Source organism: Pleurodeles waltl, chromosome 9, assembly GCF_031143425.1.
Source record: "Pleurodeles waltl isolate 20211129_DDA chromosome 9, aPleWal1.hap1.20221129, whole genome shotgun sequence".
Taxonomy (NCBI): Eukaryota; Metazoa; Chordata; class Amphibia; order Caudata; family Salamandridae; genus Pleurodeles; species Pleurodeles waltl.
The window spans coordinates 791,500,279-791,526,833 of record NC_090448.1 but is presented as its reverse complement, the minus strand read 5'-3'; the positions used below and the strand labels follow the sequence as shown (position 1 = coordinate 791,526,833).

General features: G+C 43.1%; 1 protein-coding gene across 2 annotated transcripts in view; it reads left to right on the top strand.

Annotated features, from left to right (window-relative positions):
• Positions 1-26,555, top strand: part of MAP4K2 (mitogen-activated protein kinase kinase kinase kinase 2) — a 305,818-nt gene that overhangs the window by 15,818 nt on the left and 263,445 nt on the right. Inside the window, exon 2 of one of the 2 annotated variants that reach the window (XM_069208011.1) lies at positions 14,226-14,300. The exons of the other annotated variant lie outside the window; for it this stretch is intronic. Coding sequence (XP_069064112.1) covers positions 14,226-14,300 — 75 coding nt within the window. The remainder of the gene's footprint in view (positions 1-14,225; positions 14,301-26,555) is intronic. 2 annotated transcript variants of the gene reach the window in all.

Genomic DNA, 26,555 nt, shown 5'->3' with positions numbered 1-26,555 from the left:
TTGTTTGGGTAGAAATAAATCATGAATAAAGTCAGCCCTGCACTGTAAGGCCATTCTTTACTATGCTTCATAAATGAATACAATAGGATATATAAAGGAAAATGTGTTGTAAAATGCATTTTTTTAAAACGTTTGTCCCAAATTTTGTTGGGGAGGGGGAGAACACCCCCCCTCATACCGCCACCCACCAAGCCCCATTGTAGTGGTCAAGCTTGCTTGCTATGCACCTTATGGGGGCTGGTCTGACAAAATTTGCCAGGGCTGCTTTGGGTTCCTTGGTCTAAAGTTTTTTGCAAAGAAATACTTTCAGTCGCGTGAAACGGCACGTTTGACCAAGAGATGGCCAATGAAAACCTGAAGAACTATTTTTTCTCCTCATCAGACCTTAACCCAGAACAAGACGGGAAAAAAAGTTAAAAAGGGGGAAGCCTTGGATGAAAAACACAGGCAAGAGTGAATGGAAGAGACAGGAAGTGTAGGGTGGTGTAATAGCGAGTCATAAGGTGAAATGTAAAATGTTGTGGCTACTGTGAAGGAAAATTTCAATTCTATTAAGGACACAGAGACAAAGCTTTTGCATTTTACTTCTTTCACTTTATTACTTAGCAGCCCAAACAGTATCAACATCAATAGTATTACTAACAATAGGTCCACATGTCGCACAAGTCCTTACAGCAAGAAAAAACAACGTTCAATAATCAGAGCCCCAATTCCATATAAGACAATTCACAATAAGAAGAACGTCTTTCTTTCTGTGAAAGTAAACCCACCACCAGTCTTCCCATTAGTGTTCTTGTTTCTAGTCAGTTCCTTTCCAAGAAAAAGAGAACATCAGAATTTCGTTTCCAACTTCTAACCACAAGCAATTGAAGTTTAAACTTCACTTTAAATAATATACTATCCCACTATAGGCATCTTAAAAATACTTATACCATATGTACCAATCGATCTGGTGTTTCCCAGTTGGGTTACTAATACTTGTAATATTTGAGTAGGATAAGTCTTTCCTCCATGTCCGTAAAAGGACTGAAGCTTTCCTTTAAAGTAGCTAGGAAATGTTACATTCTGTGTCAGGTTTGGATTATGCAAGTTCTAAGGTTACTAATCAACAATTATGCCACCCCTATTACTGGTTTGAAATGAAACATTTTGAAAGTTGAGTCAGCTGACTAAATCTGCTGCATTGAGGATATCTTCAAAAAGTGGCCTCCCAAGGCAAAAGGTTTGGATGCTATGGTCCCTCTCGCTGAATGTACCCCACACTTTGACCTGTCACTGTCTGCCTTGGTTATAGGAGACACAGCTGGTTTATAGGCCTTCCTCACTGCAATTAATAATTATGCCGTGCCAGTAGACCTAATTTCTGATGGATACAACTACCTGTGGATTCCTCACCTATTGAATACTCCCTTGCACCAGCATCTGACGGAAATCTTCTTCCTAGCTTCTGCACGTCGACGAGGACGTCACAATTGCCCATGCGACGCCGTCTGATGTCATACAGGCAATAAGAGGTCCTCGCCGACGTCAGTACCAAAATGTTTTACGTGCCTGAGACTAATAGGCCATTGAGACAACCAATCAAATAACAATGTTTAATAATATCGAAGATAAACACATCATTCCAAAAACTCAAGATCTTTTTTTTAAATAAATAAATACATAAATCAATATATATATATAGTATATGTACAAGCCCTCAAGTACCAAGAGGAGCACACCCAAGAACAACTTGGTTAGACCAGACAGGCAACGGGGAGGCGGGTGGGACCGTGAGGAATCCACAGGTAGCTAATGTACCCACCAGAAAAGTCGTTACCGAAGGTAAGTAACTGGTTCGTCTTCAATCACTGTGTGTGGAAACATCTTACTACAGACAACCTTGGATTATCAAGAAAGGTTGGATACTGAACCAGCCTGGTGTGAACCTTGGTATTCCCAGATACCATGAATGTGACCTTGTTGGGAGTAAATATCCTAGAAAATACATCTAGCACCGTGACACCTGAAACTCTTTTGCAAGAGATGAGACTTAAATAAAAGCTTCTCTGATTTGCCTGATAATTTTTTCCTGCTTAGGAATTGGTTGCTTTGCAAAGACTCTAGAAGTCGTAAACGTATGTTTTCATCAAACAAATATGAATATCTTAGTTCTGGAAGCACTGATAGTCTCACTTCTCTAATCAATCTACAGACCAGAGTGTATTCCCCCACAGGTAATCTGTAAGAGTGTAAGTGACTGGTCGGATTCTCAGATCTACTATTAGTAATCATGCACAAGCCTAGTCCCTTGTCCACTAACTCTGACAGAAAATTGAGTATGTGAACTACATTCACTCTTGCAGGATCCAGATTCCATCCATCTCCACCAAACCATACCGTTTAGTGGTAGATTTTGGCCAAGTACTACTGATGAGGTTTGAAGTTCTGAAACATCTCATCATGCTTTATAGTTCTCCACAGCAGCAATCAGAGTGTCCCTCCCGCAACAGCTGAATCTACCTGCCAAAAGCATCTTTCAGAGCATTTGGACTATGGGGAATTAGGACTGGACAATCTGAAAAAAAGTTCCAGAAGAATCTGAAACTAAGCTTGCGACCTCATAAGAGGAGTTACCAACACCAATGTTGCTCCTTGTCTCTTTACCTTTGCCGCAAGCATTCTGATCTCTGAAAATGGTAGGAACGCATATCCCCTGCTCTTCCTCCAGTCTTGTACGAAAACATCAGTTGCTATCGTGATGTGGTCTGGTCTCCAGTTGTGGGCTCATGGAGGTTGACAGCTGAGCAGAGAAGCAAATAGACCTCTCTGGAATGGACTTCATATGTTCATCAGCTTCCTGAACACCTATGGATTAAGGTTCTGTGCACTGAAGGGCAATTAAGTGCCCCCTGCAGATATTCCGCTTCACTTTACAGAGATCTTCTTGTCTAGGCAAAAGTGCTAGAAGTGTATGGCCAGATCCACCAGAAATAGTCTCAACCTTATCGTCCCTAGGTGATTTATGTATCTAACTGTTGATTCATTGGCCATCTTCAAATGAATGGAGAAGGAGACTTTGTCTGTGGTTTGAGTTTTCACTGCAAACGATCCCACTAGCAATTATAAGCAGTTGATATGTAACTGCTTCTCCTGTTTCAGCCAAGTTTGCTTGTGGTAGTCTTCCAGCATCGGACTCCCCATCCCAACAGGCTTGCATCCAATTCTCTGATTAGAACTGGTACAGATCCAAATATGGCTCTGCCAATCCAGGCTTCCACAGGATCCAGCCACTGAAGTTCCATTATGGCTTCCATTGTGAGAGTCACCTCTTCCGCAATTGTGTAGCCTTTCCTCAAATGGGAGGCCTTCAGCAACTGTAGTGCCTGGTGGTAGAGCAGACCTGGCAAAATCACACGAGTAGACAATGCCAGATTCTAGCCTGATGCCTGAGAGAGGCCTGATCCTTCAACCATATTCTCCTTTCTTCCTACAGGATGAGTATCATCTTCGCTTGGGGTAATTTCAGTGCTAGTGTTTGCTGTGCTAAGTCCCACGATGAATCCCAGGTAGAATACAGTCTCTGTAGATTTGACTTCGGATTTCTATGAATTGAATATGAAACCAGATTCTGGAGCAAGTATGTTTCCATCGTTCGATCCTTTCACAGTTGTGCGGCACCTTTGTTTATCAATAGGATATAATCCAGCTAAACGATCAACCTAATCTCCCTGGCTCAGAGTAGCTCCATCACCGGTAAGGAACCATTAAGTGTAGGAGGGACCAAAAGAAAGTGCTGATTAAGACTCCCGTGTCCGCCAGCTTTTGAATGCCCGTTCCACGTCCATGCAGAGGCTGGTGGAGTGGGTGCTGGGAGCCCCATTGGGGCCTCTGCAGTTGGCATGGGCAGTACAGGGGCCCTATGTGGAAAGGGGCGCAATTTGTGTTCCCTAGGAAACATATTGCTTTTTGTGCCCAACTAGGCAAGATATCAGGAAAAATTAGGTTGGAGTTTCTTTGACCTCTTAGGCCATATTGAGGATTTTTATCAGAGTCTCCACGATATTCAACAGTTTAACCTGGCATGCTCACGAGGAGCGGTCAGTCCCTTTCTTGGAGCCCTTAATGTATTTGGTGACAAACATGGACATTCTCCTGTCAATTTGCGAGTTAGATCCATTCTACCCACAAGAGATGGTCTTGGGCATTCTGCATTGTGGCATCTTGGGATCTTCCGTATCCTGATTCCCACTTATTGGGGTACTTTTACCCCTACTACCCATTCCACTCACATCAGGTGACATATATCCCCAAGTTTGCCATGCCCTGCGTTTTTTTTTTAATACCCAACTTCCGCCTCTGTTGGACTGTCCTGTTATATGTTAGACCTCCTTCTGGTCGTCAGCTTCTCCTTGGACCAGTTTTTTCATTTGAGTCATCATCCTGGTCAGAATTCGCTGACTCCAACCCTGTCATTGTGGTCACCCAGTTGTGGGTACCCTTAATCCTCTCTGCGGGTAATCCCATGATTCTCCAAGGAACTTGCACGTCTTTTTTGTAATGCCTGCATGTCTGATGGAGAAGTGGTTGGCAAACGGTGCTTTGGCCTTAGCTTTACTATCCATATGTCTTCAAACAGCACCTCATGGCCACGATCAATATGTACCCACGTAGGGTCTCCAGCATGTTTGAAACTGCCTTTTGCAGTGACGCATCTATTGCATCCATAAATTCCTCGTCCAAGTGTAATAGGAACTGCCCCTCCTGTACCTCCTCTCTCATGAATTCCATTTGCTACTCTGTCATGATCTTACGAAGCAGTTATTGCTTTTACTGATGGAGAGATATGCATCCTGATATGGCGTGGCAAAGGATGGCCTCTGTGAAGAAAAACTGAGCCTATCTAATCAATGAGTCACAGACTCCTATGCGCCCTTAGATATCTCAGTGCCAGATGTATGTAGGTAATTGTTTGCAATTACCAAATATCAAATTTTTGAGTTTGCATTTTTGTAATTTTAAACACCAATGTACAAATTTGTTCCAGATGTTTGTACTCTACAGTTGATGTATGACTGAATTGTCCTGCTTTGCACCTATTCCTTGGCCTACTCTGAACTTTGCACTGTACAACTTGCACTGTACACACATTCTTGGACTCACAACTGCACTGCTCTGCAATGTACACTTAAATACTGCATGTGCTTTGAATTGCATCTTAGACTTCAAATCTGTATGCAGTTGCATGCAGTTTACACTGTGCACTTAACATTGCTGCATGACTGCAGGCGCTTCCCAAGCTCACTTAACACAACTGTCTTTTTTTCACTGCCCGCTTTACATCAGTGCACGTGCACAGTACTAAATACTTCACAGCTCTATACCTCTGTGTGTGCTTATGGAATTACACTACACAACAGCAGACACCAGCATCTGATCAGCTCTTGTAGACTTCGTAACTCAAAACTCTTGCATGATCTGGTCCAGGCGCCTCACCACATTAGACCTGCATGTGGACACTTTATTGCACCAACATCATGCATTGGTCAGCAGAAAGCAAGCTCTTCACACAGGTTTACCCCTAGCATGTACTCTGCGCTTCACTGAACTATACAGTTGTGTCGTACTCTGTTTTGAACGATTCACATCAATTTATACCTGTATGCTCTTTGCTGACATTTCACAACACTATACACCTACATGCACCCTGAAGTGCAACCTTCACAGAACAACTCACATACTCCTGTACTTACTTCATGGTGTTGTACGCTATGCATAGTAAAGTTTAACTTTGTCATATAGCGTGTGTATTTGGATTGTGTACCTAACTATACAGTATGCTTAAATTTTTAAAGTTATGATACTCACTATCAAAAAGTTCTTTAAACATAACCAGCACATGCTTTACTCAAAATGGACCGTGGCTTTGTGTGCAAATAGTAACTCGCAAAGGGGGGAGGTGCTTGCCCGATAGCAATAACGGAGCTCCACCGGTCACCAAACATCCAGCACAGTCATGCAGCCTGTACAAACCTAAATCCCCTGTTTTGCGTACCCCAGGCATCCCTGCGCGTGAAGAGCGGGGTGGTGTGCTTCTGAGATTCTATGGCTGAGGGAGCCTGAGGTGGGAGGTGCCACCGCGGAGGGCCAAAGAAGGGCTTGGACGTAGTGAGGCCCTGCTGTGATTGAAACGAAAGAGATCAGGAGGTGCCTCGGCAGGACCGAAGCACATGAAGCGGCCCGGATAGGTGAGCCGGCTGGTGCTCGGGGAGAGGAGGACCCCCCCGGGGCTTGTGCCGACTCGCCCCCTGGGAAACGAGATCAGCGCTGGAGTGGCCTGTTGGAGTGGAGGGTGCGGGGCCCATCTACCGCAATCCAAGGTGTTGCTGGTTATGCCCCTGCCAGCGAGTGGACCAGAGGGCAACATGTGGCAGCAACGGTGGGAAGTTTGAGAAGCACGTCCCTACCATTTCGTGAGACGGTGCACCCCCATAAGAGTGGGATACACTACAAGAGTGGCGACTGGGGTCTGCTGCTGACCCTTGTGCGGCCTGCTAGTGCGAGGAAGCACTTGCCTAACTCAAAGGGGGAAGACTGCATTTTGGAGGCATGAGGAGATAGAGGGGGACATTGCAACCGCGGTCTGCAGTATTGGCCTTTACAACAACACAACAGTAGTCGCCCTCTCCTGCCTGGAATGTGGTGGGGACGCCTTGCCCCCCCCGCCTTGCCAGCCAACATGGGCAAATGTGACAAAAACCAGCCCAAACTCCATTTCGATCAGCACAGAGCCAATGAAGTGCAGGAGGAGCAAATGGATGCCCCAGGCCCTATTGCGGGGGACCCAAACTCAGAAGCCGAGCCAGAACTGAAGCAGATATTAGCAGCTATGCAGCAAAGTTTGGCCACAACTGATGGTAAAATCGACTTGCTGTCCTTCAGGATGGATAGAATGACTGAAAGGCTTGAATAAACATGCGGGGTGATGTGACATAGCGGAGAGGCGCATAACTGATATGGAAGATGACCGCACAACTGTGACATCCAACCAAACTACCGTGGGCAAGATGCTAGCAGCTCTGCAGATGAAAGTCGAAGATTTGGAGGCCCGCTCCAGATGGAACAATCTGCACATAGTGGGTATTGCGGAATACACTTTCATTGGTATCATGGAGAAATATATTGAGCTCTTGTTTGTTCAGCAGTTGGGTCGCCAAACTTTCTCAGACATGTTTGTGGTGGAGAGAGCGGACCAGTCGTTGACAGCCCATCACCCACCGAAGGGCGCCGCCTAGACTGGTGATAGCTAAACTGTTGAACTACAGGGATCGAGATGCTGCTCTGCAGCGAGTTGGAGACTTAAAGACATTACAGCATACAGCACGAAGAAATGGAGATCTCTTCCTACCCTGATTTCACATAGCAGGTCCAGGAAGCAAGACGACAGTTCATCCCAGCAAGTGCTAATTGGGGGAACTACAAATGGACTACCGCATGCTCTATCCAGCCAAGCTGCGGGTAGTGGTGGGCGGCAAACCAGTGCTATTTACGGACCATAAACTGTTATCTCAGTTTTTAAAACGGAGGTTCACTAAAGGAGGGCAACATGATACATCCACCACATTCCCCTAAGGCAGGGGAGGAGAAGAACAATAATGGGAGAACAATACTAATGTTACTCTTGGAGGGACTTATCAGAGCTGCGGGAGGTATTTCTGCATCACCCATGCAGTCACTCAGATAAGGTAAAAGGGCAATATGTTAATGTAAATTTGTAATGCAGTCGGTGTCATAGATACACGAGTCTTAAGTTACTTATACGCATACTTATTCATTACCACTGGTGCGGGGGTAGCTGTGAGGGGGGACACATTATCTATAGACAAATGCACTACGTAGTTACAGGGGGTAATTTCTGCATATGTAAAGGCTTACTATTTGTGAAGGTGGCCGGCTGGACATGGATAAAGGGACGGTCGGACCACATCCACCCCAACGTGTATTCCACCTGGCTTAATAGTTGAGTGCATAATAGGATAATGGGTGGGAAGGGGAGGGCACATACATACGGAGACAGGCAAATTGGGGAAATGCCTGTTGTGGGTGGGGGTACATATGATAAGTTACCAAAGGGGTTTGTTGGGGTATTGTGACAGTTATTGACTCACAATAGGAACAAAACAATAGTGGACCATGGTCCAACGTGCATAACATGACCAACCTGGGACCGCTGACTGAGCAGGGGCCAACTGCGTGAGGTCGTTAACATGGAACGTCAGAGAATTGAATGATGGCAGGAAAGTGCAGAAGGTAGTAGCATACCTACAGCAGCATGGAGTGGATCTAGCCGTACTACAGGAAACACATTTAGCACCAGATAGCAAGGTGCTCCCCTGCAAGGGTTGGAGAAGTCAGATATTGGCAGCTGAGTTCACCTTGCATGCTCAAGGAATAGTGATGTGGGCGGCTAAGCATTCCGGCATACACCTGCAGGTGCTCCTGACCGATCCCCAGAGTAGATATATTGTGGCTCACTGCAGCAGAGGTGATCTCACTTTTTTGACTAGTTGGACTTTACGGCCCCAAACACAATAACCCCCAGTTTTATCTAGACTTAGCCACGAAAACTGCTGCATGGGGGAGCCTGCTGCAAATATGTGGAGGTGACTTTAATTGCACACTATACCCAACAATAGACCGGTCAGGGGGCACAGGTTGGGGACTGATTGCTGTGGCTAGAGTGGTGACCACTATTGCAACAGACACTGGGTTGGTGGACATTTGGAGATACAGACACTCTGATAAGGAGGGATACACTCACTACTCAACAGTGCACGCTCTGTACTTGTGCATCAACCTGTGGTTAGTGTCTAGGAGCCTAGTCTCTAGAACACACACACAGGAACCATGGCCCAGAACATACTCAGATCACTCACTAGCTCCTCTCTTGGTTGAGGTGGGGCCGGGTCGGGCCACCCCGTTTATGTGGCGGTACCCACCATATTCTTCACTGGATGCAACATTCCGTGATGACCTAGCCAAAGCGATCAAACAATACTTCCAAGTAATTATAGGCTCAGTCTCTAGGTTTGGTACGGTTTGGGAAGCGCTCAAAGTTTATATGTGTAGGGTCACAACAGCTAAGCAGGTTGGGGTCCTGAAGTCAATGCATAACCGACTGGCCCTATTGGAACGGGAGATAGCACAGCTGGAGAGGGAACACTTGCAACAGAAGACAAGCAGCTACTAGGTCGGATTCATGAGAAGCTAATAGAATTCAACGACAAAGCACAAAGTGAGGTCCAACACATGGGGAAGTATGCAACAGTACGCATCTATGGGGAGGGGGGACGCACTGGCACGACACTGGCAGGCCTGATGCGCCCCAATAGGGAGCGGAACACAATCCTAGAGGTACAAGATGAGGATGGTAGCCTCACTGAAGACCCGGCACAGATAGTCAACAGGTTCCGTGAATATTATGCAGTGCTATATACTAGTAAGATCTCCCAGCTATAGATGCAATTTCAGACTACCTGACACAGATTATCATGCCCTAGTTGACAAATACTGACAGAGAATACCTAATGCCACCGCTACAACCAGAGAAAATACGGTGAGTCCTCAAAAATATGGCTGAAGGGAAAGCCCAAGGCCCAGATGGGCTCACGGTGTCATTCTACAAAACTTATCACGATTTTTTGGTCCCAATTTGATGACACTGTATGAGGAAATGGCAGGTGCCAAGGAAATGCCACCCTCTATGAGGGAAGCACTAATCATCACACTACTTAAGCCAGGTAAATCCCCGGCACAGTGGTCCTCGTATAGGGCACTATCTCTGATTAAGGTGGACACTAAACTTTTGTGCCAAAATCTTGGCAGATAGGCTGGAGACATTGCTGCCTAAAATAGTAAAGGCGGAGCAAGCAGGATTCATCACCAGCTGCAGCCTAACAGGGAATCTACATACGGTATTTGGTGCTATACAACACATAGACCCAGGGGTGAGTGTGTCGCAGTCTTTCTTGATGCTGAAAAAGCATTCAATTCAGTGGAATTAAGCTTCATGCTGGCGGTGTTGCGCCACATAGGAGTGGGTGACATTTTTTTTTTTTTACAATTAGTGCAAACTCTCTATACAGTGCCTATATCCAGAGTTAGGATTAATGGGTCTGTCTCCAAGATTATATCCATCACCAGAGGCACTAAGCAGGGATGCCCACTATTGCCCCTGTTGTATGTGATGGTAACAGAGCTGTTGGCGTGTGCGCTGCATGAGTACCATGGTCACTGAGGCATTCGATTTCCAGGATCTAACCTAATAATCTCTGCTTATGCAGGCAAAACTTTGGTGTACATACGTAACCCGAGAAGCAATCTCGCACCGACACTCCGAGAGGTCACAAGATTCAGCGCTTTTTCTGGCCTACAGATTAACTCGGATAAATCCATAGCATTCCCCATAACACAGGCCACGAATCCAATAGCGATGGATTTTTCTCTTAAGTGGGAAGTGGGCTCGGTACACTACCTAGGAATTCAAATACACACAGACCCTCAGATAGTTATGTTGGACAATTACGGTAAAGCAATACAACAGCTGACAGAAAACGTGGAGAGGTGGATTAGGCTGCCATTGTCACTGGTGGGGCGCATAGCACTATTGAAGATGGTGGTACTACTGCGATTTTTATTTCTCTTCCAGAATATCCCTACTCTGCTGCCAAGGACTATCTTCTCCACCTTGCGGACTCTTCCTATCAAGTTAGCATGAGCTGGTAAGCAGCCGAGAGTACAGAGGCGGGTACTAACCCTGCCATATGAGAAGGGAGGACTTACTGCACCCAACTTGGAGCGATATTATAGAGCAGCACACCCAATGTTAGCACATCTCTTGATGCACAGACCCCCTGAGGCGCCACATCTGATTCTAGAACGAGATATGTTAGCGCCGCACCCCCTGCTGAGCCGACTGTTTCAGTACACAGTCCCTAGGCATGGAACATTTGACTCTAAATACAACTACACATGAATGGCACAGCAAGCATGGCTGGACAAGCGCTCTCCCAGTTATATTCTCCTCATATACCGTTTGAATGGTGTGCATGGTTCCTGTTAGGGCGAGACAAGAATGCGGTTGTAACACTCCGTAAACTGTGCATTTGATTTCTTTGGCGAGGGTATAATGCGTTCTTGAGCATCCATCACAGAACAGATCCAGGGAACGACCCCACTCGTGTATTATCAGTATTACAGGGCCTGTCACACTACTGGGGGATGATTTGCAGGAACCGCCCAAAATGCAGGCTCTCTCCATGGTCATTGATGACACCCACCCTGTAAGCTTGTAACCAGAATATATGCACATGCTCCGGAGGCGCGAGGGACTGGGTTGATGAAAGCCAGGGCTGAATGGCAAAGAGACAGAGGGATACACTTCATGGACACGCAGTGGCGTTACTGTTGCTCCACGACTCGTCACATTTCACGAAAAGGAAGGCACCGTCTGGTCCACTTTAAATATATCAATAGGACATACTATACACCCCTTAGGCTATGCAGATATGGACTGTGTGATACAGCAGATTTCCCCAGATGTGGGGAGTCAGAAGCGGGCTTTTTTGACATGCTGTGGGTTTGCCCGGGCATACAGCGCTTCAGGGACAGCATGTTCACAAAGCTGGGAGTCATTGTGGTGAGCCAGCTAGAGCATACGCCACTCGTAGTCCTCCTAGGATATGACAGGGAAGTGGTGAAGGAAAGCCGACATTTGGTATCCATGGGTATGCTGCTGGCAAAACACAGGGTAGCTATGAGATCCAACCTTGGCCCCCTGCCGGCCTTAAAAGTACGGCATTCAGATATGTTATACTGCAACACTAAGACAGACACATATAATTAATTAATTCCTTTGAAAAATCAGGCCAAAAAGTACTGGGAGGTACTTAGTTGGGAAGGAGACGGGGAGCCAGAGGGAGAATAGACGATAAATGTTGGTATGCGGATGTCATATAGATTGACCCCTCGCAACGCGGCATGTTGCGAGTACGAGATTAATGTGAATTTGTAGCACACATTAGTAATCCGGGGAGATTGGGCTGCTGCCCAGATGTCATTAATTGAATGCGTTGTCACAACTGGCTTCGCCGAAGGTGTATGGTCTATATATGTGAGGCTGTTTTAAAGATTTATTGCACTGTAAGTATGTCATCAATGGAGTCATAACTGTCGCTTGTTTGAGTTGATATATATGTAAAAGCATAAATAAAACAGTTTTTAAAAATAGCAACACGCAGAGCGTGTTGTACTCTTGATGTGCTGTCCCATGTCTTTTTGGGCTACCACGTGACTTCATGTCACGATAACATAACCTTTCAGGTCTTGAATCCACCCTTGAACTCATGGCTTTCCAATAAGACAGGTCAGAGAGTTAATTTGACTACAAGTCCCAGACTGCACTTTTGTATGAAATGAAAGACTTGGGCTTGAAACAAAGTTTTCCTCATGGTGGAATTTTAGCGTGCCTGCCCAGAAACCAGAAAACCTGGATAAAAATGGCTCCCCCAATTAAAATGTGTGCTCTTGCCTAAATATTTAATTCACCAAAACGTTGTACTTCATTATAGCGTATGAAAGCGCATTCTAATATGAGTTCAGAATACAGCGTAGACTGGGTCATACTGCCTTTTTACATAACTTTCAGCCATGCTGAACAGTGGTGGTGCTGCTATTCAGCATGGCTGAAAGACAAAGACATTGGCAACTGTAATAGCTCTCAGATTGCCAAGACCTGTTGGCTTTGCCAGTGCTTGTTCTAGTCGCGAGGACTCTTGGGACGTTGCCTTATTGTTGCTAATGCTCTTGATGTTGATATTGTTTGGGTCTAAGTAATACAGTTAAGGAAATAAAATGAATAATCTGAGCCTCGGAGCCTGACAATATTAAGAATAGGCAGATTTAGCATTTGGTGGCGCCATTGGCCCTGTCAGCAGTTGCAAGTATTTTACCCATCAGGTCCTGATGGCATCATTCTCACAGACCTCAGTGGAACAGATGTTGACTTTTCTGCCGTCATGCACCTTGAGGTTAGACTAATCCTATTGACTTCCTCTTTTATAAACTGTCTTTCTCTTATTATGCCTTTACCTAATGTTATAATTTCTAGGGTACTATCTGATTTCCCACATTTGTGCTTGCTACCATTGCCACTTCCTTGTCCACCCTTCCCACTTCAGATTAGGTAACAGTGAATGAACATTATTATTTAGCTGGCACCACAAGCTATTGTGCCGTCTTTGCAAATCAATAACAGTCATAAGTATCCTTTGCATTTTATTGATCGGGGAAGGAAAAAAAGCTGAGTCGACCTCAGTGGGATTCGCTCCTGTGACCTGATGGTTACACACCAAAGTCGATGATCAACATTTCCCCACCCCCAAGCAAATAGATTTCAGGGTTCTTTTACCCGAGCGGATGGTTGGAGATGGGTATTAGAGGGTTTCAATATGTAAAGGAATTTCTGTTAAAATAAAGAACTGTCTCAGTGGCTGCTCCTCCACAATTGCGGAGGAGCGTCGCCCCGCTGGCTCAGAGCCAACAGCTGAAAAATAAAACAACATTTTATTATTGTATTATTTTTCAGCTGCTGGCCGAGCCAGCGTGTGCAGGGAGGGGCAGGGCTGACCCATGAGAGGGGGGAGGAGGAGTAGAGTAGTGGTGTGCACTTTAGTGCGCAAGTCAATCTGGCCGGCCGTTGTAGGCCAGCCAAACAGACATGCACAGTTAGGTTTCTCCAACCCAGCTGTATTGCACAGCCGGTGTTGGAGAAACATTACAAACTCCCTGTGCCTGAGCAAGCGGTAAAACAGGCCACTCATTGGCCCACAAGCACTGAGCATTTCAGGGAGATATGGCCATTTTAAAAAACAGCAGAAATGGGTTAACCAGTTGCCTCATAAGGTATGTCATCATGGGGAGAAGCAGGATGCTAATTATTTTGGACTGATAGACGAGATATGACCCAAAGACCATCCGTGTATGCATATGTATGTAGAATTAAATTTTCATTACTAAACCTGGCAGACAACTACATCTTCCAGGCCTTGGTCCAGCGTGAAATATCAATGTGCAAATCTTCAAACCTTCGGGTTTGTCAAATGAAGCAACTAACACCACAAAATGTTCTTAATAAATATATCGTACCTATGGCATCTTACATTTCTGATGATTACTTCTAATTGCAGATACCTCATCTTTTGAATTCGTCCATGCACCAGACTGGATCCAGAACCTCTCCTAGCAATTGGTCCTACACACCAGTAGGTGGCAACATCTGACGATGGTTGACTCATGCTTCTTGGAGCCATGTATAAGCTCCACCTATGTCAGTTCCTTTCTTTCTGTGCCCTTCAATGTGGACCCAGGGCTCCTCTCCCAATCTTTTGTAGGTGTTTAGCTGACACCAAAATTGTTTTTCTTCAAAGCAGTGTGTTGGGGGAAATGTCTCCATCAAAGGCCACCATGCAGCAACTGCAGGAAGCAAATTTTGGTTACTGGTCTCATGAGTGTAGAATTTAATAAAATATCTACTTGTCCATGGGACAGGTTGTTTCATAAATCTACTTGTCCTGTAAAAAAATCTACATGTCTCTTTAGTGCCATGTATTGCAGCGAGAAATTATGGCAGCAGTCACATTATGTAAGAGCTCTGATAATAGCCTCTCTGATTATGCCAGAGCTAATACTTTAGCAGAACTTGAATACTAGCAATTTCAAGCCCTACTATAGAAAAAATTACTTATTTTGCCACCTTTCCGCAAATCTACATACTGGGGCTGGAGGAAGCAGTAAGCAATAATTCCAGGACTGGAATGCCATTGAGCTTGTGCAAACCTACTAACTTGTATGTTTTAAAGATTTACACCAGCTCTTCTCTTATATTTTCCACACTGAGAAAGGTTGGAAATTTATTCCTAACAAGGGCAGAAGCAGAAGTTATTCCAGGCTTGGGGAAAAAAGTGGTTGGAGGGAAGGTGAACTTGTAAACACTCAATAGGTTTTTGCATGAGCAAATTTACTTGTGAATATTTGCTTGTGCTAAAATACAGTTCTCAAATATTTTGTAGGAGTACAATTTCCTGGTCTACTTCCGTAAATTCTTGTGCGTTCATGAAAGCCACTAATGCAAAGATTTACCATGGGTGCAGTTTTGTGACTTTCTTTCAGAATTAGGCCCCTAATTAGACTTGGCGTTAACCAAGACAATTTGTTTTTATCAAAATTCTATTTCTCTCACTATCCATCTATAGACTGGCCTTGTTGTGAGTGTTAGCATTCTGTTGTTCCATAAGGAGCATACTGGCACACTAAGTAGTTTTGTTCAGTGCCAGGAACTATTGTGGCAATGTGTACTTTTTGCCATTGTTTGTTACAATGGGGAGGGCCTGGCAGATCCCACAACAATAAAGTGTTACAAAAGTCATGTAAAAACAAGTCACATGTTGAGAAAAGCAAAAGATTGACCAACAGTGTCTGAACGATTGGTTTTGCCAGTGCTTGTTTATTTTCATGTCTCCTATGTATTCAGTGAGGAAATGGTTACACTGATTTTCTATTATGAATATTTTTTGGAAAGCATGCATCAACACATTTTACTAAATGATGCTTCAAAGAAATAGTACCTATAATTTCACAGAAATTTAGCAAAATGTTTTTTTCCTACTTGCATATTTTTTTCTGAACATTTTATTTTGAAATCAAAGAATCATCAATCTTGCTTACAAGCTTCTGCAAACATTTGCATCTAATCCAAGAGCATTCTGGGAGCATTATATATATGTAGCCTCATATTGTTAAACCACTCAAATGTGTCTGCACACATTTATTTACTGGAACCACGGTCAGTAGTGCCCGAACAGTGTTTATGTAGAGAGCCCACCCTAAAAATAAAGGCTTTGCTTTGCTGAACCATAAATACAAGTTCAAACAGTTTTAACATATGGGCACAAATATTCCCTAACAGTTGCCTACCATGTAAACTGGCAGTCAAAGGGTTTGTGCTGCAGGGGATTCTACCTACTTGTCTCTAGGACAAAATAAACATGACATCTTGTTGTCCTTGACCCCAAACAATATGTCCAGGGCGTCAGGCTATAGGAATTACACACCCCTGCGGGTCTGCACAACATCTGCCTGTAGAGTCATAAGATCTAAGCACAACTCAAAGCCCTGATGCACCTGAAAGCCATCAAAGGATTGGGAGGTGAAACTGCATGTCGCTGAGCACAAAAAATAAGACAAATCGTGCTCCAGGCCAAGGACTTGCTCCTGGTCCAAGATGTGGGGTTGCTCCTGTTTCAAGTCTTGGTCCCACTTCAAGTCACCATTCTCTAGTAAAGCAAAATGTGAAGTTGTACCATAAGCAAAAGAAGTTAAAGCGGTACTGTTCTCAGTCTCGTCACGTAAGCTTTGGGGAGAAGTCGTTCAACTTAGAGCCAATACCGATCTGGTCCCAACATGTCCTGAGTTTCCAAGTCAATTGTTGAAACAAAAGCAATCAAGATCTTCAGCATGTTGATCTCTACCAGATGATGGTAGTTCCATTTGAAGCTCCTTTGATTCTCCTGTAATGTCAGGGACCTCTGCCTTGGCACCAGTGACTATGCAGGGCTCCCACACTGCCCCCAACCAGTGAAGGCCCATCCTGCCACACCTAAACCAAAAGCCATGTTGAACCTTTTGGCTTTAGTCTTTTTACCAGTGATGTCTACAATACATCCAACCGTGAAACCTGTTTAGAATCAACTTTGCCCCATGCTCATCCTATGTCCTATTATAAGATAACCAAGGTGCAATCCTTACTTGGGAGGGTTCCCTGGCACTTCCACTCCCTCTGCATCAATACTACCAAAAGCTAGAGACTTGTTTGGATAAGATTTGACCTCCAAGGATTTCAAAAATGTCTGCATTACAGCAATGTTGAGGAGGAGTTGGATAATATATTCCCCCCCTCATTACATTGATTGACTGTATTTAGATTTACAGAATGCCAGTTGTAGCATCCTCCCTAGCCTGGGTATCCGTTGATGAATACACCAGACACAGAGCTATGTATTACATGTCTTTATTCTTCTGCATGTAACCGTAAACTCAACATTCTAAACCTGAATTCACTTCACTATGTTCCAACACGTAAGTCACAGCTCTAGGAAGTTCTTCAGGAGCCAAAAGGGTTCTTTCATTCATACTCACATGACACTACATCTCCCCCTCTGTTAAATAAAAAAAATTACATTTTATTTTTTTTGCAAACATCTACACAATCAGAGCTCTTCTATAATCCTTCTTGGTGCTTTGATTACTTGTGCCGATCGTGTCTTTGGAAAATGGGAATCAAATGGACCTGATCTATGTTGGCAACATATGAGCAACAGCAGTCTGGGGTTTTCCAATTGTCCTTTCTGAACCAGTCTCTACAATGACATCATTATCTGATGAGTGATGAGCCACCTATCTGACATGAGAGGAGTGTTGCAAAATGGATTTCCCAGGAAGTTGAGAAGTCACCATGTGTTGTTTGCTGATTACAACATGAAATGGCTCAGTATCAAATTGAGCATCAGACTTACATTTTCTTAGCTGACAGATGAGCACTTGATTTCCTCTTGTGAAGACAATGTCTTTTGAATTCATTGTTGTTTTGCGATCCAAGTCTTTTGTGCAGGTTTCTGCTTCAGTTCTCGATCTTGTGTTGGCCCACTGAGGTAACTTGGTGATCAATACTCTCCCTAACATCGTTGGAGGGCTTTCACCTGTGGATGAGGAGTCGAACAGTAAGCTTGTAGGGTAGAATTTAAGACAGTCTTGAGGTTGAGCCTTTCTAATGCAGCAAACTGAGCAGCTTTTTTTAATGTCCCCAGGAAACATTCAACAAGGCCATTCGTCTCTGAATTCTCATCTATTGAAATGTGGGCCACTGTCTGATTTTAAAATCACAGGAATGCCCCATGTCACAAATATGCCATCAAATCTCTCAATTACTTGTTCCTGAATGATTGAGGAGAGATCTTCTAGCAATGGAAAACAGGAGTATTCACCCACACTCACCATGAAGTGATGTCCATTGTCAAGTGGACCGAAAAAGTCAACAAAAATTATTTCCTATGCATGCTTTGGCAACTCTCACATGTTTAAGGGGTTTGGAGTAGTTTTCGATGACAGGCAGTTACCTGACCGTTAATTCTCTTTCAGCTCTTTCATCGAGATGAGGAAACCAAACTCTCTCTCAGAGAACATGTTATGTTGCAATGATTCCATAATGTCCCTCATGGACCACTTGAATTATCTGTTGTTGCAGACTCTTCGGTATGACAATTCTCAAACTCTCAGGATAATTACTTCTTGCGTTAAGGACAGTTCAACTTTGACATTTTTAAAGTTCTGGTATTCACTGACACTGGTAAGAGGTCCAGTATGTTGGTTCCATGACTGATGGGTAATAATGTCTTTCAGTTTTACAATGTCACTATCTTGGCTAATGACAGTGACCAATTGCTCTAACAAAATGGCAGTACGGTTGTTTGACTTCACAATGAAATTTATGTCTGCTTACGCTGTCTTATAAGGGTTACCTTGACATTGTACAGGCACTCCGGAGAAGTAGTTGGAAGGGTTTTGATCTTTTCCTGGATGATGCACGACTGTGTAGTTGTACTCTTGTAATCATAGACCCCCAACATTCAATGTGTGGAGGAATCTTAGCCTTTGGGTTGCCAAAGATGGTCCGCAATGCTTGATAAACTGTCACAATCGTAAAAGGTTTTCCATATAGAAACATATGGAAATGTTCACAAGCCCACACTACTGATAACACTCTTTTGTTCAGGTTGTGAATAAGCATGTTGAGTCTGTAACAAACTCTTGCTTGCATATGCCACTATATGTCTTTGAGCATTTGGGTGTCTGATGTGCTGTGCAAGGATTGCTCCCAACCCAACCGTCCTATCATCTACAGCAACTTCCACATGTAGCTTTGGATCAAAATATGCCATTTCAGTAGCATTTTCAATAGTTTGTTTGATTCTCTAAAAACTTTGTTCTCGTTCATGTGACCAGCGAAAAGAAACATTCTTTTTTTCGTCAACTCTCTCAGTGGAGAACTCACAGTGGCAAAGCCTCATAGCTATCTGGAACATTAACTGGCCATGCCAAGGAATGAGCGTAATATGAAAACATCTTGCCAGGGTCTGGTAGTTGACAGTATTTGCACTTTAGCTGGATCTGATGTAATGCCCCCATCAGAAAAGTTATGGTCAATGGTTTTTAGCTTTGTCTTATGAATTCATATTTCTCAGTGTTCAATGTTAAACCTGCATCAACAAGTGAACAACACACTTGTAGCGCCGAAAACTAAGATGTCAATGCTATAGTGGAAAGCATTCATGACAGGCTATATGATATGTCTAATGACATCTTGAAAAATTTCTGCAGCTGATGACACACCGAAAATGAGTCTTTTGTATTGGAACAGGCCAATATGTATTGGAGAGGTTGTAATGTACCTGTACTTCTCCTTGAGTTCTAACTGATGATATCCTTTATTTAGATCAAGGCGAGAAAAGACGTTTGCACCATTCAATTGTGTGATCATGTCAGCAATGTGTGAACCTGGATGTTGTTCTCTTTCAGTTGCTTTGTTGGCTTGACACGTATCCATGCAGATGCATACAACTTCTTCACTATCCTTTTTGGGCACTACCCCAATGGGAGAAACCCATGGTGTCGGACCAGTAAAATGCTCAATGATACCATGCTTAGGTAATGATTTGATTGCATTTTCAACAGCTTCTTGAAAATGAAGTGTGATTAATCAACAGGACGGACATTGTCATTCATATCAAATTGTACTTTCATACATTTAAGTTTTCCTAACCCATGAAACAACGAAGGCAACTGAATTACTATTTTGTGATGAGCATGTTGTATTTCACTAAGATCAGTCTGTATCAGCAATTGTATTGAAACTGAGCAAACAGGCACTTGACGCTGTCCCATGAAGAATGTGGATGGGAGCTAGCACTTTTGTTTTCTTGTGTTTCATAGTTGCTGTGAATGAACCTTTATTTTACGAGGGTGTTGATGTTTCCCATGTTTACACTTTAGTTTTCGATGCTGTCAAGTGTGGAAATGGAGATAGTTCATTATATTTCTCCTCAAGCATAATGTTTATCGACGCCCCACTGTTGATAAAGAAAGATCTGGAACAACCATTTATTTTCAGTGTAATCTTCGGACAATGTTTGAATGACTGTGTTTATTTTTAATGTCGACTTATCTTGGACTGGTATTTTTCTTCATATGCGGCCAGTCCAATGTGTGCGTATCTTTCTGAGGAAACAACATTACACAATCATCTTTTTCACTTTCACTTTGATACTGATTAAGTTTTTGATGATGATTTAGATAACGATCAACTTAGTTTGATATTGATTTGTCATAACTGATTTTGCTTGGTCTTGTGGGCATGTGTTGAACGTCACTCCTGGAAGATTTAGTCAGCCGTTTTGTTGTCTCACCATGATGCATTTACTTTTTCCTTCATCTTGTAAACCGTTCAGAAAAGATTATCCTTCCCACAGCCTCTGCATATCTGTCAAGTGGCAGGACATTACCATTGTGTGGAAACAATAACCCGCACCTGAAACACAACTTCTTTTTCATTTTTTTGAGACATCAGTTTGTGTCCTTTAGCTGTGTGTTTCTGCTTGCTTTTCATGTTCATGACTGACTCATTTTGGGCACCTCCGACCTCCATGTCAGCAGCTTGTCAATCGGCACAATCTTCAATTCTGACAGCCATGACTAAGAGTTACTCTTAGCATTCATCATCTGAATGAATCTGACAGGCATCCATCAATAACTCAAAGACGAATTTCTTTTTCATCATTGAATTCATTGAATCTATAGTGTTTGGTGAGTGTATCCAGTCTCTCAACAAATTTGTCTCTGGTTTCACCATCTTTGTCCATCTTGACTGAAAATTTACCTTTTGTAATCTACATTCAGCATTGGGTTGAACTTGAGATTCAAACTTCTTTAATTTGACAGTATGGAACTTTATCCACTTGCAACAATTTCTTTGACTTCTTTTATACTAGCACCAGCAAGATTCTTCAGGTACTTAATAATCTTTTTGTTATCTGTGTTTTCTAGCACATCAATTAAATGATCAAATGTCTCTTTCCAAGCAGTCATCTATTGCCATGATTTGCTTTTTGGCTTTATCGAATGGTGGTAGTGGTTTCAGGAAGGCTCCAGTTTTAATGACATTTATGTCGGAGGTCTCCCTAGCTTCATCTGCTGTCTATCAGAGTCTATTCCACTCGTACCATCAGCCAGGACCTGTGAAGTTCTGGCATCCGGGTCATCTTTTAGAACTCTGGGAAGTGCCTCTCGTTGCTTCGGGTGTGGATGACTACGTAAGCACAACGCTGGACACTTCTCCTTGTGCCAATCCCAAGTTCTACAGTAGGATGGCTCTCTTTAATCGGTTCTGGTAAGATAATGATCTTCCCTTGTTTCTGAGTTGTTGCATTTTCAGGTGTTCCTTTGCGCTTTTTGACACCTAGTTGATCTCTGTCTTGCAGCTCTGTACTAGGTAAACCTGGTTGTATCTGCCTTCAGCAGTAGTGTTCCATGTACTGTAACACTGAGTAACAGTGTGATACCTTTCTGTACGGCCTTGACAGTAGGTTACTGTCCAATAATGCATAGATTTCTCAGACAAGCTTTCTTTATCTTCTCATGTTTCACACCGGATTGCGTTGCCCTTTTAGTCCTCATACGTCAAACATTGATTCTGCACTTTAATGAAGGCGCATGTGGTACGCACAAGCAGTTTGCTTGGACCTCGACAAACTCTCAGGCAGAGCGCTGTCACTCTTTGGCTTACTTATCTTTTATCTCGTCACCGCTTGTAGTGTCCTCCCCAGTCTGGGTACCCCCAGTGAATGTACCACACACGGAGCTATGTATTACACATCTTTGTTTCTCTGCATGTTTCCGCGAACTCAGCATCCTAACCTTGCATTCACTTCACCATGTTCTAACACTTACGTCACAGCTCTATGAAGTTCTTAAGGAGCGAAAAGGGTTTTGTCATTCAAACTCACACAGCACTACACCAGTAGCCTAGATACTTCCCCTGAGAAAGAGTTGGTCACACTGCTGTAGCTTCCTACAAAAGAGAATGCTTCCTGCAGTTGTAGTCTGCAAAGCTGCAAAAGTGCTGGAATTTCAGCTACCGAAAATATACACAAAGGAAAATCTTTTGACAGAGATTTTGCAGTCTGGGCCTGTCATTTCAAAGCTCATGCTGCCCTTCAGTGAAGCTTTGTCAGAGACACTGAAGACGATCTAATCAAAAATGTGCTCAGATCATCCAGTAAGTTGCCCTATGGATAGGCATCATAGGCCTGCCCATGGGGCCCCAGTGTTTCTGACACAGCCCCCATCTCTTTAGAGATTAGTAATGCAGGCTTCCTTAAGCAAGGGCAAGCTCACGTTCTCACTGTTGTGCCAGGTAGGTAATCAAAGCACGTTGATATATTTGGGAAGTGGGTCTTTTTATCTGCCAGGGTGCATTGCCACTTATGTCGGGCCATAGAAAGCAGCTATGGTAAAGTACATTCTAAACTACTTTCTTACATGTCAGAGCAATTCTCTAAAGAAAGCATTTTTTTATATATATATATATATATATATATATATATATATAATAATAATATACATCCACACACACGTTTGAAGCTTCTCTTTTGCTGTTTGCACAAGCTGTTTGGGCGGCTTTGCACTGCTTGTCAGCCTCTATGAAAGCAAAACCGGAAGTGGCGGCTGTACCACTGCTGCTTAGGGGAAATAACACTTTAACATGACGTGTGGGCAAATTGCTTTAACGATATAAGACAGAGGATATGCCATGTAGATACCACAGCAATTTCCTTACCCGCTTTTTCGGTCTCCATACTTTCTCCTGGTCATTCAGAAGCATGTTGTCCGCCTAGGTGTGCCACTGAAAGGTTTTCATACCTGAGAACCCAACGTCAAACAAATCTGTCTCATTATATGATTTTGTTTACATTTTGGAGCATGCTGGGTCAGTTTCTACATAGCTGCTACCATAGAAATGTATACATGCCCATCCTCCATTCAGAAGACAAGGCTGGAATTTGTGTTATGAATGCAATGAAGCAACTTACTTAGCATTAGGAGAATTAACACTTTCTACTAAACTTGTGAACACAGCATCAGTTTTATTGTCACTTTTCACTGCATCACCTTTAGCTACATTTTAGGTCATTTGTGCAAGCGAGGCAGAGCGTGAGGCTGCCCCAATACATATCCAGAAAATTATGCACAAAGCGTCTGTGGCAGCATTATTGCTGCTTGCCTAGCATGCTGAGGACGCGTTCAAAAAGCCAATCCTGTAGTTAGAGACAGGGCTTTAAGAGGGCTGGGTCGTTACTTTGACACAATAGTAATTAAAACCAGACATTGTACCAGGTACTTATCTGGCAATATATTCATGCCCTTAGAATGAATGACAAAAACACTCATTGATTTGTGATCAGTGAATGAAAAACGACAAACTAATCCATAGCAGAGATTTAGTTCCTGTTTAGATTTCATATTTTACTTACTCTTGCGTTCCCTAAGAGTGTTAGCTATTTCCAATGTTTTTCTGTATTTCTTATGTTATTTAGCATATTACGCATGTATAGTACATACTTTGAACTGCATCATCTCAAAGTGTTCATAACAGGCCACGATTAAAAGCTCTGGAGTAGAGCCTGAAGGCAGTGCGTAATTTCAAACAATGCCTGCCAGTGGGTCAAAAAGGTGTTCAGAATACATAGTCATCCAATCTTTGGCCTCTCTGCAGATCGCACAGAGCAATGGTCACATGTTCCTGTTGCAATTGTGATTCTCTGCAAATGTATGTGAAGGAGATATGCAGCTGTCAAAATATTAACGCGAAAGTAAAAGAAAATGCAGTGCATAGGGGTGAGTAGAATATGTTGTATGTTCTGTGGGCTGTGGAGTGAAAGAGATGTGCATATAGGTAAGTGAAGAAGATGCAAGGAAGTGCATTCAGAAAAGAGTGAAAAATAGGGCGCTGAAGAAGAAAGAGATGAGGTGTAAGATATGCAGATGGATGAAATGTGGGAGAACCACAGTGTACATGTCTATCATAGTGAACATTATGGGAGTAACTGAGGCACTTAGAAGGCCACTACCCCTTCCACAGCACTCAATAATGTTTAAGTCACAGTCTCGCAATTTCATAATTGAAACATTTTCAATATTAATTATTTGCAACAAAATCGTTGTTACTCATTTATTTTAAATAGCTAACAGGCACTTTGGGCTTTACAACTAGTCCAGTCATAGGCGCAATTGTAATGATATATTTTATTATGTTACGTGCAGACATGGCATGCCTGATTGAGGCAAGGGACTCCCAAATGTTTTAAGCCAAAGATAGATTTAAATAAGCTGCCCCGACTAAAATTGCCTCTGGTTCAATATATGTCAATGGGGAAAATACATTCCTTCAAAACCCAACTGCCCCTCCCTCCCAAAATCTCCCTATTTCCAGTTTTAAAATGTGGGCATGTGTGGTTGCGCAATAACCACGGGTGGTTGAACCTTGTATTGAAATCCTAAACAGAGTACAGATACAGTCTGCGTACAGATAGACTGTCAAGATGCAGTGATTTTTCAGCAGTAGATGGTGCCCAAGTTAACAAAGCGACTCAATGAGAACAATACAACATATCTTTCCTTACTCAGGTTTTCTCCACCATGAAGGCATGAGTAACTCCAGTGCTTTCATGTCTTCATCAGCCAGGAGGCTTTACATTGCACACTCTTTTTTGACATCTACTTATCAAGAATCGGGAATGTTATAACCAGACAAGCCCTAAACCAAAAAGATGGAACAACATTACCCCTGGCTCAAGGCTCAACATAGGCGACCAGGTCCAAGAAGACACTCTATCAAAACCCTTAACATTGCTCAACAAGCAATCTGTGGAATAGGACCCTTCTTACAGTCCAAACTCAAGTTGTACATTCAAAGTAGAAGCCTCATTTCCAGAATGATGTAATCCTCTCTGATAATTTCTCTATGAAAAAAACACCATCATTCAGAGATCTTTCGCTGTACAGATGTGCAGTCTATGGAATATCCCAAGAGAACGAGGAGCATCAGCTAGCATCTAGAATTGAAAAAAAGTATAAAGACCTGGTTGTTAATTAAATTATGATGTAGATTTCTTCAGGTCAAAGGTCATTCCGCTTTTTATGTACAGCCTGTGATCCCATCATACCACTTCATGCCGAAAACACGGCTACACGCCACTGCATTAAGTTTGGAATATCCCTCCGAGCCTCACGCATGATGGCAAAAATTACAATATGTTACATTTCAACCAACACTCTTTCATCAGGCAGAAAAAAATGGAGTAGCTACTTACCAAAAATACTTTGCAGTCTTGAAAGAAGTAGGAAAGCTCTATGCAAATGCTAGAACAGTTTCATTAGGCTGCTTTCCATCACTAAGGAGGGTAGTGCTTTCATTAAGAAATTCTTATTTTTGTTTCAATAGATATTAAAATCCCATCTATTGGGTGAGTGCTGGAGCATAGTTCTGTGTTAGTTGTAAAGTGTAATCATCTCTCTGGTAAGCGTGTATTATTGTTATCTGGAGAGAGGTACAATAGGATGGTGTTCATTTGGTTAATGTTAGAGGCCTGAATGTTGAAGCATGCAAATTCCAAAGATGGGTTTGTAAGAGGACAACTAAAATGTCTTGTATGTCATGGCAACTCCACCTCCAGTTTTTAGGTCTCTGCCTTTACTTCGGATTTTTCTCACCTCTGGGATAATACGATCCACAAGAGGAGGTTCAGAGCTGTATTTTGAAAAGCCAAGTGAAAAGGCCTTAAATTCACACTGAGCCAGATGTCACAGCAGTGGGTACGTTACATTATGTTTTGCATCTCATAAGCACACTTTAACAAGCACAGGCAAAGTCAATAGGTCTCGCCTTTGGGAGCTACTGGCTTTGCCAATCCCTTTCTGTGATGCTGGATAGCATCAGCAAGTTGCTGTGTGGAATGGGCCATAGTTTTTAAAAATATGTAGCCAGATGACACAACTTTGTCATTTTGTACATGCATAAATCATTACATGTGTGCTACTACAACACAGGAATCTTTTTTTAATTACCCATCTGACATTTATCAGTACATTTAAAAAAAAAAAAAAAAATAGTAGGAAATCGTTTTTTAAGGCGATGCGGCTGGCAACAATTTGGAGTCCCCTCCCACCAAAAAAAAAACGAAAGTAAACTATTTTGAAAAAGACAGGGCAATGAATAAGCATGTTAGGTGGAGCAATGGGGAGAGGAATAGCAGGACATTAATGAGAGCAATGAGTGGCAGGGGAGAAGCACACAAGCATGAAAGCAAAATAGAGTGCAAGGGAGGCATGGAGTCTGGCAGTGGGAGAAA